Source organism: Euleptes europaea, chromosome 17 (genome assembly GCF_029931775.1).
Source record: "Euleptes europaea isolate rEulEur1 chromosome 17, rEulEur1.hap1, whole genome shotgun sequence".
Taxonomy (NCBI): Eukaryota; Metazoa; Chordata; class Lepidosauria; order Squamata; family Sphaerodactylidae; genus Euleptes; species Euleptes europaea.
The window spans coordinates 13,725,921-13,741,945 of NC_079328.1; the positions used below are offsets into that span (position 1 = coordinate 13,725,921).

The 16,025-nt window shown below is 51.6% G+C and overlaps 1 protein-coding gene across 20 annotated transcripts in view; it reads left to right on the top strand.

Moving 5' to 3' along the window:
• LOC130488791 (protocadherin gamma-A12-like) overlaps positions 1-16,025 on the top strand; it is a 358,724-nt gene that overhangs the window by 316,371 nt on the left and 26,328 nt on the right. For all 20 annotated transcript variants that reach the window (XM_056862442.1, XM_056862449.1, XM_056862447.1 and 17 more), the window contains one exon: positions 10,684-10,745. In XM_056862442.1, coding sequence (XP_056718420.1) covers positions 10,684-10,745 — 62 coding nt within the window. The remainder of the gene's footprint in view (positions 1-10,683; positions 10,746-16,025) is intronic.

Sequence of the window (16,025 nt, forward strand, 5' to 3'; positions counted from 1 at the left end):
CACAGTAGCAACTTCCACACTTGGATTGGTGCGTGTGTTGCTGTCCTGAGAAGGAGGCCGCCGATTGGATAAAGAGGGAGGCAGTCTCAGCCAATGGCGGGGAGGCTAGCATTGAAGATCGGGCGGCGCGTACCACTCCCCTCCACAGCTGTATCAATCCCTCTCAAACCAAAACAATGAATGAGAGAGGTAAACAGTGATCACAGTCCCCCTTTTCTCTCCGATATTTCATATTTCTTCCAGATAGGCGGTGTATCCTCCAGGGGCTTAAAGAAATACTGTCTGCTATAAATAGCTCCCGGTTTGCAGTGTTATTGCTTCCTGCTGTGGATATCAGAAAGATGCTCAGAACAGAAAACTCTGCCTGGCGTCTGGGACTCCTGCATGCCTTTTCTTTCTGGCTGCTTCTGAGTGGCTCTTCTGCACAGATCCGCTACTCTGTCCCAGAGGAACTCACTCGAGGATCCTTTGTGGGAAACGTTGCTAAGGACTTAGGAATGGATGTGGCAAAGCTGGCAGCTGCCAATCTGCAGGTGCTTTCCGATTCTGACTCCCAGTATTTCTCTGTGAATGTGAACACTGGAATCATAATAGTCAGTGACAGAATAGACAGAGAGCAGCTCTGTGGGCAGAACCTGCGGTGCTTCTTGCATCTTAAGCTTGCGATTGAAAACCCCGTGGAGTTCTATCGCATTGAAGTGGAGATTCTGGATATCAACGACAATGCTCCTGAATTCTCAAGTAATGCGATCGCTCTGCAGATCTATGAGCTGGCTGCACTGGGCGCGCGTTTCCCCGTCCCGCACGCGCAGGATCCGGACGTAGGAACAAACACTCTGCAGACCTACCACCTCAGCGCCAACGAGAACTTCAACCTCAACGTGAAGGCACGCACAGACGGCAGCAAATTCCCAGAGCTGGTCCTGGAGAACGTGTTGGACAGGGAGCACATAGCTATTCACCGTTTAGTCCTGACAGCGGAGGATGGTGGCACACCCCCCAAGTCTAGCACCATCCAAATTGCTGTCCAAGTCCTGGATGCCAATGATAACCACCCAGTTTTTGACAAGCCCACTTACCATACCCGCTTGGTCGAAAACTCTCCTCTTGGGACGCTGGTCATCAAGCTGAATGCCACAGACCGGGATGAAGGGCCTAATGGAGAGATACGCTATTCCCTCAGCAGCCATAACTCAGAAACCCTGCGCAAGACGTTTGCGATTGACGACACCACAGGAGAGATCCGTGTTCAAGGGAACCTGGATTTTGAAGAGGCCAGCGTGTATGAGATCGAAGTGGAGGCCACGGATATGGGCTCCCCCACCATGGAAGAGCACTGCAGTGTAATGGTAGAAGTGACGGATGTGAATGACAACCCCCCTGAAGTTGTCCTTACCTCTTTTTCTAGCTCCATTAATGAAGATGCACCCCCTGGCACTGTCGTTGCCGTGATACACGTCAAAGACAAGGACTCTGGCGATCAAGGGAAAGTTCAGTGCGACCTGCCCAGAAACCTCCCTTTCAAACTTCGGAAGGACTTTGAGCATCAGTATTCCTTGCTCACCAGTGAGCAGCTAGACCGGGAGAGCACTGCGCAATACAATGTCACCATTCACGCCTTTGACCTGGGAAGCCCTTCTTTCTCCCAGCACACGTCTTTCTCCATTACCCTTGCAGATATCAACGACAACCCGCCTCATTTTGACAGGTCGTATTATGAAGCGATCTTAGAAGAGAACAATCCAGTAGGGGCAGTTCTCCTGACAGTTTCTGCAGCGGATGCCGATAAAGATCAGAATTCCCGCCTTTCCTACTCTGTTTTGGCCAGCCCTGGGCGACAAAGAGTTGAGGATCCCACCTCTTACATCTCCATCAACCCAACGAGCGGGCAAGTGTATGCAGAGCGCCCCTTTGACTATGAGCAGATTAACCACTTTCGGTTCCAGGTGGAAGCCTGTGATGGCGGCTCTCCTCCTCTATGCAACAGGATCATGGCGCACATCTACTTATTGGACCAAAACGACAACGCGCCCTGGATCCGATTCCCCTTCGCGGGCAAAGATTCCGCGGTGCAGTTCAGGATTCCCCGATCAACTGCAGCCAACACCTTGGTCACCAAAATTATGGCCGTGGACTTGGACTCTGGGAGAAACGCCTGGCTCTCCTACCACTTAGAGCAAGCCACTGACCCTAGCCTTTTCAGTATGGCCCTGCGCAACGGGGAGGTGAGGACCATGCGAGCCCTGCAGGACCTGGACGACCCTACCCAGGAGCTGGTCCTGGTCATCAGAGACTCAGGAGAGCCTTGCATGTCCACCTCCGTCACCGTGGTGGTGCTCCTGGAGGAGAGCAGCCCCGAAGCCTTCCTGGGCTTGACCGCTCACTCGGTGGAGAGCGAGGGCCCCCCCATGGTGACCGTGTACCTGATCGTCTCCCTGGCCGCCATCTCCACCATCTCGCTGATGGCTTTGGTGGCCTTGGGAGTCCGGTGCTGCCACCCCAGGGCCTGCTCGCCAGCTCCCGCCTTCGGATGCTGCAGGAGCCAAGCCGGCGCGCTCCAAGACCCCCTGGACCCCATGCTGGAGCGCTGCCACTACCAGCTGAGCCCCGGGGAGGCCCCCGTGGGCGTACAAGTGGCCTGCTTGGGACCCCCCGCCCGGGGCTACCGCTCCTGCCTCTCCCCCGTCTCGGACATCAGTGAGTTCGTCTTCATGAAGCCCACCCTGACGCTGGGCGCGGCCCCGGGGCGCCCTGGCCCTGAGCGAGGCTTCTGCGGCAAGGTGAGCCTTTCCCGCGCATCTCCCCCTCCCCCTGGGTCCCCACCCCCCGGGTCACCCCTCTCAGCCCCTCTCGCTGGCCTTCCTTACAGGGCGGGAGGGGGGATGTTGCCCACGCTCTCCCCTCCCTCCTTCCTTCCCCGGCCATTTATGCACGGGAGGTTTCGCCTTGCATTCGCCGCTCTAGGTGCACCTTTTTCCCATCCGAATTCTCAAAACTCAACAATAAACCCCTATGCAGATAATTCACAGTGGGTAGCCGTGTTAGTCTGTACGCAGTAGTAGAAAAGAGCAAGAGTCCAGTAGCACCTTAAAGGCTAACAAAAATATTTTCTGGCAGGGTATGAGCTTTCGTGAGCCACAGCTCACTTCTTCAGATACAGCTAGGATGTGAATCCATCTGTCTTTAATTCACAGTGGGTAGCCGTGTTAGTCTGTCCGCAGTAGTAGAAAAGAGCAAGAGTCCAGTAGCACCTTAAAGATTAACAAAAATATTTTCTGGCAGGGTATGAGCTTTCGTGAGCCACAGCTCACTTCTTCAGATACAGCTAGAATGTGAATCCATCTGTCTTTAATTCACAGTGGCTTTAATTCACGCTGTGGCTCACGAAAGCTCATACCCTGCCAGAAAATATTTTTGTTAGTCTTTAAAGTGCTACTGGCATCCAGGCTCACGAAAGCTCACCCCCTGCCAGAAAATATTTTTGTTAGTCTTTAAGGTGCTACTGGACTCTTGCTCTTTTCTACTACTGCGGACAGACTAACACGGCTGCCCACTGTGAATTAAAACCAGGTGGATTCACATTCTAGCCGTATCTGAAGAAGTGAGCTGTGGCTCACGAAAGCTCACCCCCTGCCAGGAAACATTTGTGTTAGTCTTTAAGGTGCTACTGGACTCTTGCTCTTTTCTACTACTGCGGACAGACTAACACGGCTGCCCACTGTGAATTAAAACCAGGTGGATTCACATTCTAGCCGTATCTGAAGAAGTGAGCTGTGGCTCACGAAAGCTCACCCCCTGCCAGGAAACATTTGTGTTAGTCTTTAAGGTGCTACTGGACTCTTGCTCTTTTCTACTACTGCAGACAGACTAACACGGCTACCCACTGTGAATTAAAGACAGATGGATTCACATCCTAGCTGTATCTGAAGAAGTGAGCTGTGCCTCCGAAAGCTCATCCCCTGCCAGAAAACATTTGTGTTAGTCTTTAAGGCGCTACCTGACTCTTGCTCTTTTCTACTACTGCGGACAGACTAACCTACCCACTGTGAATTAAAGACAGGTGGATTCACACCCTAGCCGTATCTGAAGAAGTGAGCTGCGGCTCACGAAAGCTCCCCCCCTGCCAGGACACATTTGTGTTAGTCCTTAAGGCGCTCCCGGACTCTTGCCCTTTTCTACCCCTATGCAGAGCTTGGAGAATTCAAAGGCGGGGAAGGCGCACCGGGAGCGCGGCCAATGCAAGGCGCAACCTCCCCGCGCGCAAGCGGCCGCCCGTCCCCGCCGCTGCAGCAGCGGCCAGCCGCGCGCCCCGTCCGCGCGCCGCACCACCTCCACCTCCCCCCGGGGGTCTGGCCTGGCCTGGCCTGGCCGCCCCTGGGGGGAGCCGGGCTGGGGCGTCCGGGGGGAGCCGGGCGGGCGGGCGAGCGCGCGGCGGCGGCGGCGAGCGAAGGAGGGGAGGGGGGCTCCTGGGCGGCCGTTTCGGGGAAGGGGCTTCGCGGCGGCGGCGGCGGCAGTCGTCAGCCCGGGCTTGCCAATGAGCGGCGGCGGCGGCGGCTCGCGCCAGCCAGGCCCCCTCCGCGCTCCCCATCACCGGCTGCGGCGGGCTCCCGTCGGCTGCGCAGCCAGGCCCCGTCGGCAGCAGCCGCGGCAGCAGCAGCAGCGGCAGAGCCCCGGACGCCAGGCATGCTGCAGCCGCTGCTGGCGCTGGCCGCCTGCCTGCCGGCCCTGGCGGCGGCGCAGCTGCGCTACTCGGTGCCGGAGGACCGTCCGCCGGGCTGGTGGGTGGGCAACGTGGCCAAGGACCTGGGCGTGGAGGCGCGCAGCCTGGCGGGCCGCCGCCTGCAGCTGCTGGGCGAGGGCCGTCGGCCGGCCTTCCGCGTCAACCTGGCGGACGGCGCGCTGCTGGTGCACGAGCGCCTGGACCGCGAGGCGCTGTGCCGCGCCAGCCCCACGTGCGCCTTCCCGCTCCAGCTGGTGCTGGAGAACCCGCTGCAGCTGAGCCGCCTGGAGGTGGAGATCCTGGACGTGAACGACAACGCCCCCCGCTTCCCCAAGGAGGAGGTGTCGCTGGAGATCACCGAGGTGGCCAACCCGGGCACCCGCCTGCGCCTCGAGGCCGCCGAGGACCCCGACACCGGCTCCAACTCCGTCGCCGCCTACGAGCTCAGCCCCAGCGAGCACTTCGCCCTCGGCGTCCACGTCCGGGGCGACGGGGTCAAGATGCCCGAGATCGTCCTGGAGAAGCTCCTGGACAGGGAGAAGGCCGCCGTCCACCACTTGGTCCTCACGGCCCTGGACAGCGGGGCGCCGGTCCAGTCCGGCACGGCTAAGGTCACCGTCCACGTCCTGGACGCCAACGACAACCCCCCGGTGTGCGAGCCCCCCGTCTCCAAGGTCTATCTGGAGGAGAACGTCCCCGTGGGGACCGTTGTCACGAAGCTCAACGTCACCGACTTGGACGAAGGCCCCAACGGAGAGGTGGAGTATTTCTTCAAGGCCAGCAACAGCGTGCCTCTGAAACTCCTCAGCTTGTTCAGTTTGGACCCCCAAACGGGGGAGATCCGGACCAAAGCTCTGCTGGATTACGAAGAATCCAGTGCGTACGAGATAGCCATCTACATGAGAGACAAGGGATCCCCCGCCATGGAAGGCCACTGCAACATCCGCGTCGAGGTGGTGGACGTCAACGACAACAGCCCCGAGATTGTACTGACCTCCCTATCCAGCCCCGTGCAGGAAGACGCACCTTTGGGCACCGTCATTGCACTCATCCGGGCAAAGGACAACGACTCTGAGGAAAACGGGCAAGTTCGCCTGGAGATTACCAGACACATCCCCTTCAAACTGGTGTCATCGTTCAAAGGGCATTACTCGCTGGTCACTGATGGCCCCCTGGACCGCGAGAAAGCTGCCGGGTATAACATCACCGTTAAAGCCACTGACTCTGGCCTGCCTCCGAGAGCCACGCAGAAAAGCATCTTCATCCAGGTCTCGGACGTGAACGATAACGCACCCACTTTCTCCATCCCTTCCTACACAGCACACGTGGAAGAAAACACCCCTCCGGGGACCCTCGTCTTCTCTCTCTCAGCCTGCGACCCAGACATTGGGGTCAACTCCAAGTTGTCTTACTCCATCGTGGACAATGGAAGCCACGGCCTGCCCATCTCCACCTATTTTCACATCAATCAAGAGAACGGCAGCCTTTATACTTCCAGAGTCCTTGACTACGAGCAAGAGAAGGTCTTTCAGGTCCCCGTGGAAGTGAAGGACGCGGGCTCCCCACCCCTCAGCAGCACAGCCACACTCCACTTGTTCATCGTGGACCAAAACGATAACGCTCCCACCATTGTGCACCCGGAGGTCCCCAAGGGCTCTGCCTTTCACCACGCCTTCCCGCTCCCCGTGGAACCTGGGTATTTGGTGACCAAGGTGGTGGCAGTGGACGCCGACAGCGGACACAATGCTTGGCTCTCCTACCATCTTCTCCAGGAGCCCAACGAGGCCCCCCCTTTCAAAGTGGAGCGCCACTCCGGGGAGATCCGGGTGACCCGAGCGCTGAGGGAGCCGGGGGTGTCCCACCGGGTGGTGGTGGAGGTGAGAGATAACGGCGTGCCCTCCCTCTCTGCCTCTCTGGTGATCCTGCTCTCTTCTGAGAACCGTGCCGTGCAGGACTTCCCCAAGTCTTTGGACCGCCTCCCGAAATCGCCGTCCAGAGCTCCCAACTTAACGCTCTACCTTATCATCTCGTTGGTGGCCATCTCTCTCGTCTCGTGCGTCATGCTGGCCGTGGTGGGAGCCCGGTGCTTCAAGTCGGGCCTCTGTGTCTCGGGCTGGTTCCTCTCGCGCTGCTGTAGCAGGAGGACAGACCGGAAGTCCACTGTCAATTTCAGCGGGCGCCCACGTCCTGAGGGCTTTATCCGATACCTGGAAGTGGGTGCCGCCGGAGCTCAGCACTGCAAGTCCTGCCTCTCCCCGATGTCCGAGCAGGGAGATTTCCTGTTTGTGAAACCCTTCAGCCATTCCACGACTGCAGAGAGCATCCTTGCCTTTGAGCAGGCAAGCAGTGCTTTGCAGACTCCATCAGACGGGGTAAGGTGTGCCACAGCGGTTCCTGCAGAGAACTTCCAATGTCAGTCCCTTCCCTGGAGCTCTGCTTTGAACATCCATTTGCCAGGAATAATGAGGGAAGAGGTTGGGCGGGGGGGGGGGATTTCTGGTCTTCCCTTTGTGGAAGTCTGTTTACTGGGGGCATATGGCTGTCATTTTTGTCTATACAGTCAGCTGCCTTCGGTCCTCACCACACACAAATATAGCCAAGGCTGCTTGCTTTTTAAGCCTTTGAAAAACTGTTCCACGGAGCAAATCTTATCAGTGCCATCTGTGTACAGGGTCCTTTGCAGAGTCATAGAAACTGGAGAAGTCCCTGCCCAGAGGAGCTTACAGTCTAGATTGCAAGGGAAAGGCAAGGCAAAGGGGGGTCGCAGTTCCATGGATTGCATTTCGGTTTCCTTTCACTTGGGAAGGAGAAGGGGGCTTCATAGAAGAGATGTGTTTTGAGCTGGGGGGCAGAAGGAGAGAGATGTGGATGGACGGATTTGTGTTTCTTTGCACTATGTGAGGTATTTACAGATGTATCTGTTCCAACATGCTGTGCCTAATGGATCCTTGAGCATGAGTGGCCGTGAGTTCTGAAGTTGTTTGCAGTGGGACAAAGTGAGAGGCTTACTGGTTTCACAAGGATTCCCCAAGACTTTCTCCCTTTATTAGGGATCTGTATAATTGTTGAGCAGTATCCTGGCTTATCAGCATTACAAGGTCACTTACTCCACTGACTTGATAAATAATGTATTGGGGGGAGGGACTGGGACCATTTGGGCTGCCCTATCAATGCATCTGTAATCTGGTTGTCATGACCAGTGACTTTCTCAGCGGGAATCTGTCTGAAATACAAGATTCCACGCTGGGAATGCCATAGGAGCATCTTCTTACAAGACTACACGCACAGTCCACCAGGAAGATCTCTTGCACATGTCCCAGTGAAATTAATGGGAATTCCCAGTGAGCCTAGCTCATGACATAGTATGAGTAGTAGGGATTATTGTATTAAAAATGAAAATACCATCGAGTGAAGACTGGCGCATGGAAATAGTGAGAGCCTTTAGTGAGCCCAAATTCTTTCAGAAAAGCATCATTTGCAAATGGTAATTTTAAAACCTCCTCAGTGAATTTCTAGAATCTTATTTCATTTCTCTCTCTCTCTCTCTCTCTCTCTCTCTCTCTCTCTCTCTCTTTCTTTCTCCCCCTCTCCTTGCCCCCCCTCCTTTCTTAATTCTGCTGACAGCCTTAAGATCAGCTTGGAAATGAGCACAGTATTTTGCAGCGTGTGACATTCTGTTCAGATCGTTTTTTGTGCTTCTTGTTGCATCTCTTTCTCTTTGGGATGAGTCCACCGTTTGGTGTCTGGTACAGAAATCCAGTGGAATGCTGTGTGCCATTTTGAGACCCGGAGAGGGGGCCTCGACTTCATTTTTAGGAATGCCCAAATCCACACGTAGGTGCCTAAATAAAAAGGTGCCATTTCAGGACTTCCGAGAAGCACAGGGTTTGTTGTTGTTTTTTACAAACTTAATAAGAAGGAGCAGCTGCTCAGGATACATTTAGGGGTTTAAATTTAGGATTGAAGATTTTATTATAGTAGCCTCTGGAACTCTAAATTACAGCTGCTACGGAGGAAGTCAGTGTGTACAATGAATGGTGGGCGGTTGTGTGTGTTTGGGTGAATTCTCTGCCTAGCTGGGTGCATTTGTACTAGACATCGTATATTCTGCAGTAGGTTACCGTTTTACACACAAAAGGTAGATCTGGGAGTTAAAGTAGTGCTGAGATACATGTCCAGAATGATTCTGGCTGCCAAAATAACAGAGTTGTTTGTTTCTGGAATTCAACTAGGTAACATGCTTGCCAACCCTTTATAATATCTGCACAGAGTTCCGTTTTGGGTATGATATCATGTTCCTTTCTGATCTTCCCCCTTGCTGACCATATGCTGTTTGCCCTCTTAAGTCCCAACACATCCTGCACCACATCTTCCCCTCTGCCCAGCTCCTGAATATATATACACACTCACACAACCAACCCTGTGCTGGCTGCGCCAACCCTTTGCCACATCTCCTGCCTGTTCCATCCAACTTCCCTCCCTCCACACCTCTTCATCTCCCTCTAGACTCTTCATCTTCCTCTACAGCTCACCACCCCACTGTTCCCTTTCAACAGTCTCACTACACCACGACACACATTTTGGGATATTTTGAGCCTTGACATGCACCTTTGAGTCTTGGCATGCACTGCCCCACTGGAGAAACACAGGCTAAGTTGTTTGTTTTCAAGGGTAGTCCAAAGTATCCAGATCCACTGAAACAGTTGAACATATGAAGCTGCCTTATACTGAATCAGACCCTTGGTCCATCATGGTCAGTATTGTTTACTGAGACCAGCAGCAGCAGCTTTCCAGGGTCTTTTGTACATCACCTACTTGCCTAGTCCCTCTAACTGGAGATGCCAGGGATTGAACATTGGGACCTCTGCATGCCAAACAGATGGGGAAAAAATGTCATTGCTTTTAATGGGAGGTGGACGCCTTGATTTTGAAAGCTCTTTTTATCCCACTGATTTTGAAGGAAACCTCTCTCTAAATAATGTGTGGGTACAAATCTTTGCACCTTTATGGTTCATTATCAGTGCAGGATTAATGAAGGAAATTGCTAGAAGGTTTGGACACTTGAATCGTTCATCAACAGTGGCATTTGTTTCTACTGTGCTCACAAAGAACTGATTCAAACATGAAGTTCATTGTGGCATTTGTATGTATTGCTTTATGTACAGTATATCCATTGTTCCAATAATGCAACATTGTGGGTGGAAAGTAATACAGGACTCTGTAATCTGGCCAAGTGCAGGGCTGCTGTGTCTGTCTTCTGTTGTGTCTTCTAAAGAAATCATTATTGTTGTGGGAAATGGAATATTTAATCTCAAACAACAGCAGGAAAATTTAACCTACCAAGCACACACATCTAGCAAAAGATAAAAGGAAAGAGAGGACATGAAATCAAAAGTCCTACATTGGCATATTTAAGAAAAGAGACTAAATTAAGAAATTCTTATTAGCATTTCAGCTGTTAGCAAGAGAGTTAGATCTCTCTGAGTAGCAATTAATTCTCTTCCCCCCTTAGCTCATTCTTCCTGATGTTCTGGTCTTCTCTGGTTTAAATGATTCCCCTTTCAGCTTATTTCATGCTTCGTTTATTTCACAGCATATATTCTGATCATACTGGAAAATTATTCAGGGAACTTCTTCTGGAAAAATTATTTGGAGACCTTCCTTAATCAGCCAGTTTGGTTTGAATTGCTGGGAACATGTAACACGTGTCACTGTATTCTCTTGTTTTTCTGCGTGAGCTTGCATGCGTGTGTGTTTTATAGTTGAATCTCTCCTTAAGCATCTCCCCCCCCCATCTTCTTACGCAATTTTATGTTTAAAATACTCTTTATGTCTTCCCTTTCTGTCTTACACACCAAAGCGTGTTCACAACCCACAGTAATAGTCAAGTGAAGATTGGTTTGTTTTGATGGTTTAATGTCAGAGTAGAAGCATTTCAGCTCTCCTTGTCTTTCTTTTTACAGCAAGCACAACCTGTGAACACAGACTGGCGGTTCTCTCAAGCCCAGAGACCAGGCACCAGCGGGTGAGTGATGAGTCGTTCTGTTTTGTTTTTCTCTTCTTCTATGTGGACGTCCCTTCATTTCAGTTGTAGACTTTAGTTTATGTGCTCAAGAGATGAAGCACGGATTTGGCCTTGCTCCATTCGGGCTCTGCTGTGTGTGTGTGTAAAGTGCCGACAAGTCGTAGCCGACTTATGGCGACTCCTTTTGGGGTTTTCATGGCAAGAGACTAACACAGGTGGTTTGCCAGTGCCTTCCTCTGCTACCGCGCCTCAAACACAGCAAGCTGGAAACCTTTCCTAAGGGGATGGTGTGAGTTTGAGTCTCCGCTAGCAAGGAAAGAGCAGACACGTGGGTGATATCGCTGAGGGTTCACATTGTGTTTTTTTGGCCCTACAAATTGCCCATTTCTACCCATAACTACCAAATCAAGGTGGAGATTCTCAAGTAATCTTTAATGGCCGAACAGCAAGGAAGTCTGGGTGTAGTAACTTCCAATTATTACCTGACCCTGGTGGAATAGGTGGATAGTAATTTGTCAGTCAAGGACAAGAGAGGTGAAAATGTTTGTTTACGAGCAAAGATGTCAGTGGACCAGAAGGCAGGCACCCTGGCTTCTTCCTTGAAGAGGTCTGATATGCAGAAATCCTCAAGAGAGGTTTTTTTGCAGTGTGGATTGCAGCAGAACGCTGCTCTTAAAGGGTGGTCATAGGGGCATTTCAACAGTCAGCAGCACTATCAGCTTGAGGAAGGACTCTGGACTAAGAAGCCTAGTGTTCCTTCTCTAGCTTAGGCTGCTTGGCATCCAAACCAGAGCTGGTTCTCTTCCTGGAGCATCCACATGACATCCTTCTCTAATCACCCACTTTTCCTGAAATAGATCTACAGTGAGGGGGAAAAGTATTTGATCCCCTGCTGAATTTGCCCGTTTGCCCTCTGACGAAGAAATGACCAGTCCATAATTTTAATGGTAGGTCTATTGTAGCTGTGAAAGACAGAATAACAACAGGAAAACCCCCAGAAACCCAGAAGACAAAAGTCAGAGATTGATGTGCATTATAATGAGTGAAATAAGTATTTGATCCCTTTGCAAAAGATGACTTAGTACTTGGTAGCAAAACCCTTGTTGGCAATTACAGAGGTCAGACGTATCTTGTAGGTGGCCACCAGGTTTGCACACATCTCAGGAGGTATTTTGTCCCACTCCTCTTTGCAGATCCTCTCCAAGTCAGTAAGATTTCAAGGCTGATCTGTAGCTACTCAAACCTTCAGCTCCCTCCACAGATTTTCGATGGGATTAAGGTCTGGAGACTGGCTAGGCCACTCCAGGACCTTAATGTGCTTCTTCTTGAGCCACTCCTTTGTTGCCTTGGCCGTGTGTTTTGGTCATTGTCATGCTGGAATAGCCATCCTCGACCCATTTTCAATGCCCTGGCTGAGGGAAGGAGGTGCTCACCCAAGATTTGACGATACATGGTCCCTTCCATCGTCCCTACAATAAGGTGAAGGTGTCCTGTCCCCTTAGCAGAAAAACACCCCCAAAGCATAATATGTCCCCCTCCATGTTTGACGGTGGGGATGGTGTTCTTGGGGTCGTAGGCAGCATTCCTCCTCCTCCTCCAAACATGGCGAGTTGATGCCAAAGAGCTCGATTTTGGTCTCATCTGACCACAACACTTTCACCCAGTTCTCCTCTGGGTCATTCAGATGTGCATTGGCAAATTGCAGATGGGCCTGTACATGTGCTGTCTTGAGCAAGGGGATCTTGCGGGCTCTGCAAGATCTCAGTCCTTCACGGCGTAGTGTGTTACCAACTGTTTCCATGATGACTATGGTCCCAGCTGCCTTGAGATCATTGACAAGTTCCCCCCGTGTAGTTCTGGGCTGCTTCATCACCGTTCTCATGATCATTGCAACTCCACGAGATGAGATCTTGCGTGGAGCCCCAGACCGAGGGAGGTTGACAGTTACGGTTAGGGTTGTCACCTTCTCACCAAGCTGCTTGGCAATAGTCTTGTAGCCCAGTCCAGCCTTGTGCAGGTCTACAATCTTGTCCCTGACATCCTTAGACAGCTCTTTGGTCTTGGTCATGGTGGCTAGTTTGGAATCTGATGGATTGATTGCTTCTGACGACAGCAGAACCCTAACCCTAACCCTAACCTGGCTGGTTGATAGGGATCAAATACTTATTTCACTCATTATAATGCACATCAATCTCTGACTTTTGTCTTCTGGGTTTCTGGGGGTTTTCCTGTTGTTATTCTGTCTCTCAACAGCTGCAATAAACCTACCATTAAAATTATGGACTGGTCATTTCTTCGTCAGAGGGCAAACGGGCAAATTTAGCAGGGGATCAAATTCTTTTTTCCCTCACTGTATGTGTGTGTGTGGAGGGTGTGTGTGTCTCCTGTTAAATTTCTGGATGTCCGGCTACTGTGAAAGGTACAGGAACATGAGCAGTTGCAAAGTAATTGTAGCAGTGTTTTTGATCAGAATATACCTTATACCTGGTTGCTGTTTGAGCATCTGGGTAACAATGACCATGGGCTTGCCACCTGCCTGTCACTCAGGAAAATGTGTATTTGTGCCATAGGATGTGAAATATTGAGTAACTGCATTGATTGTGCTTTGCTTGCAAACACCACTGGACACATCCATCCACCCTCCACTCTGCTGCCTGGTGATTTAAAAGCATCTTTATCAGGAAGATAAACGGAGGGGGTGTTCATGTTATTTTAGTGAATGTGGCTGTGTGTTGCACAGGGGTGCTGACCAGTGCCCATGCTGGTTCCACAGCTATACCCCTCCTCAGCCAGTTCACAAGCATACGAAAAGCTGAGTAGAAACATAGAGGTGGAAGGAACCTCAAGGATCATCTAGTCCAATGCTCTGCAAAATGCAGGAAATTCACAACTGTCTTCTTCCCCACTCCCCCAGTGACCCCTGCTCTATGCCCAGAGGAAGGCAAAAAAACCTCCAGGAACCCTGGCCGATCTGGCCTGGAGGAAAATTGGCATTACCCTGGGCATGTAAGAAAGAGAGCCAATCACTGACGCATTCCTTCCTGCCCTCCCTCTCATGATCTGTCTAAGTTCACCGAATCAGCATTGCTGTCAGATGGCCATATAGCCTATCCAGAGGAGAGCACGCCACCTCCTTATGAAGCCTGTTCCACTGAGGAAATGCTCTGTCAGGAAGTTCTTCCTAATGTTTAGCTGAAAACTCTTTTGATTTAATTTCAACCCGCTGGTCCTGGTCTGACCTTCTGGGGCAACAGGAAACAACTCCGCTCCATCCTCTATATGGCAGCCCTTCAAATACTTGAAGATGGCTATCATATCACCTCTTAGTCAACTCCTGTCCAGGCTAAACATACCGAGCATCTTCAGCCTTTCCTCATAGGACTTGGTCTCCAGACCCCTCACCATCTTCATTGCCCTCCTCTGGACACATTCCAGCTTGTCAACATCCTTCTTAAACTGCAGAGCCCAAAACTGAACACACTCTAATCTTATGTTTGTGCACAAAATAGCATATCTTAAACAGGTGGCTTATAGTAGAAAGTGGGGCGAGATCTAAGCAGATCCACAGGTGGGGTTGGGGTTGCTGTTGTATTTTTTCTGGCAGGGCTGCTGTGTATTTAACAGCTCTTTGAGAAGCAGAAATTCAGGTGGTGAATCTTCTTCCTTCCTTGCACAGCTGGAAAATTGTCACCAGCAGAATTTCTGCTTTTTGCAGATCTGTCAAAGGCTCAGGAGCGCTGCCAGGAAATGCTGGCAATCCTTGTCCAGAGCGCAATAAAGACTAGAATAAAATGAAGCTCTGAGTATTGGAGAAAAGGACTCTGTATTCCTGGACCACAAGAATAGTTAGTATACAGAAGGCAGAATATTAGCATTCAAAGAGAAGACCACACATCAATGTATCCTGTTTACAGCTGTACTAATGCCTCATATTTGCACTGATGGTGATTCCCACATTTGAGAGTGGATTGGTCCTTGGTGTGATCAGTGCCTTTTTAGCGTGTTAATTTTACTCCTTATTCTGCTACACCACTTGGTTCAGGCCATTTCCAGAGTAGTTCTCCTGTAGCCTTTGAACATCTTTTGATCCACATGGACCTCTCCCTGCAGCCAGGTCCAAAGAGAAGTCAGCTACTGGCAACACTCTTACTCAGCATCCAAGGGTGCACAGAGACAGACATCCCCTTAGCAGTGAGCCTGATCCCACATGTCAGACTGCCCACATCCAGCTTTGGAGGAAACCTGCTCTTCTGGTTTGGAAGCAAAACCAGATTGGCACAGCACAGATCAGTATGCCATAGGGTCAGTCATGAACCTTCCCTCCTCCTTTACCAAAGCCATTGATTCCCCCCCTGCCGCCCCCGCCCCACACACACTTATTTACATTTCAACAGCGCTAAGCAGACTTGGGGGGACATAACTATTGCCAGGTGCTTGGGGTGGGGGAGCAGATGTCCTTTTTGAAGTATGGAGAGGGACAGGCCAGCATGAGATCCAAAGGCTGTGAAGTGGAGGCAAGGATGTCGGGTGGCCAGGTCCCTCCTGGCCACCAGAAGGGGATGGGGGCGGGGGTAGGGCTGCCAGCTCCAGATTGGGAAACTCCTGGAGATTTGGGGATGGAGCCTGGGAAGGACAGGGACCGCAGTGGGGTACAATGCCCTCCAAAGCATCCCTTTTCTCCAGGGGAACTGATGTCCGTAGTCTGGAGATGAGCTGTAATTCCAGGGGACCCCCCCCCCAGGCCCCATCTGGAGGCTGGCATCCCTACAGGAATGAGGGAGGCGTAGAGCTGATTCCACATAGGACAGCACCTCTCCAGTTGGAAGTTTGTCATGTGGAACTTTGTTCTCTCCAAATGAGGGATTCCCAAAGAGTATCATGGAGTGGGTAAGCACAGGGAGAGAGGAAGCTTCACTTATGGGATTCCTGTTCATCTTGTAAGGATGCAGGAGCCCTGCCTCCCCCTCCCCCAATATGTGCAGCCTTCCTCTGCTCTCCACCTGGTCTTTGATCCGATAGCCTGGTCCACATGTCTTTGATCTCGTAGCCTGGCATTAGTCCGCAGCAGCAGGATGTAATGAATTGCTAATGAGCGATTGTGTTGGAAGCAACCAGCTGTTGGCCTACCTTTCCAGGTCCGGTTTGTGCTGGTGGTGAAGTCCTTCAGCATTGCCACCTGTCGGGCTGGCCTTGCTCCTGTGCCTTTGACAACAATCTGGAATGCTAGACATGTAGCAGATGGGGCTTTTGCCTGCTCCATTTTTCTATCTCTAGCTGCTC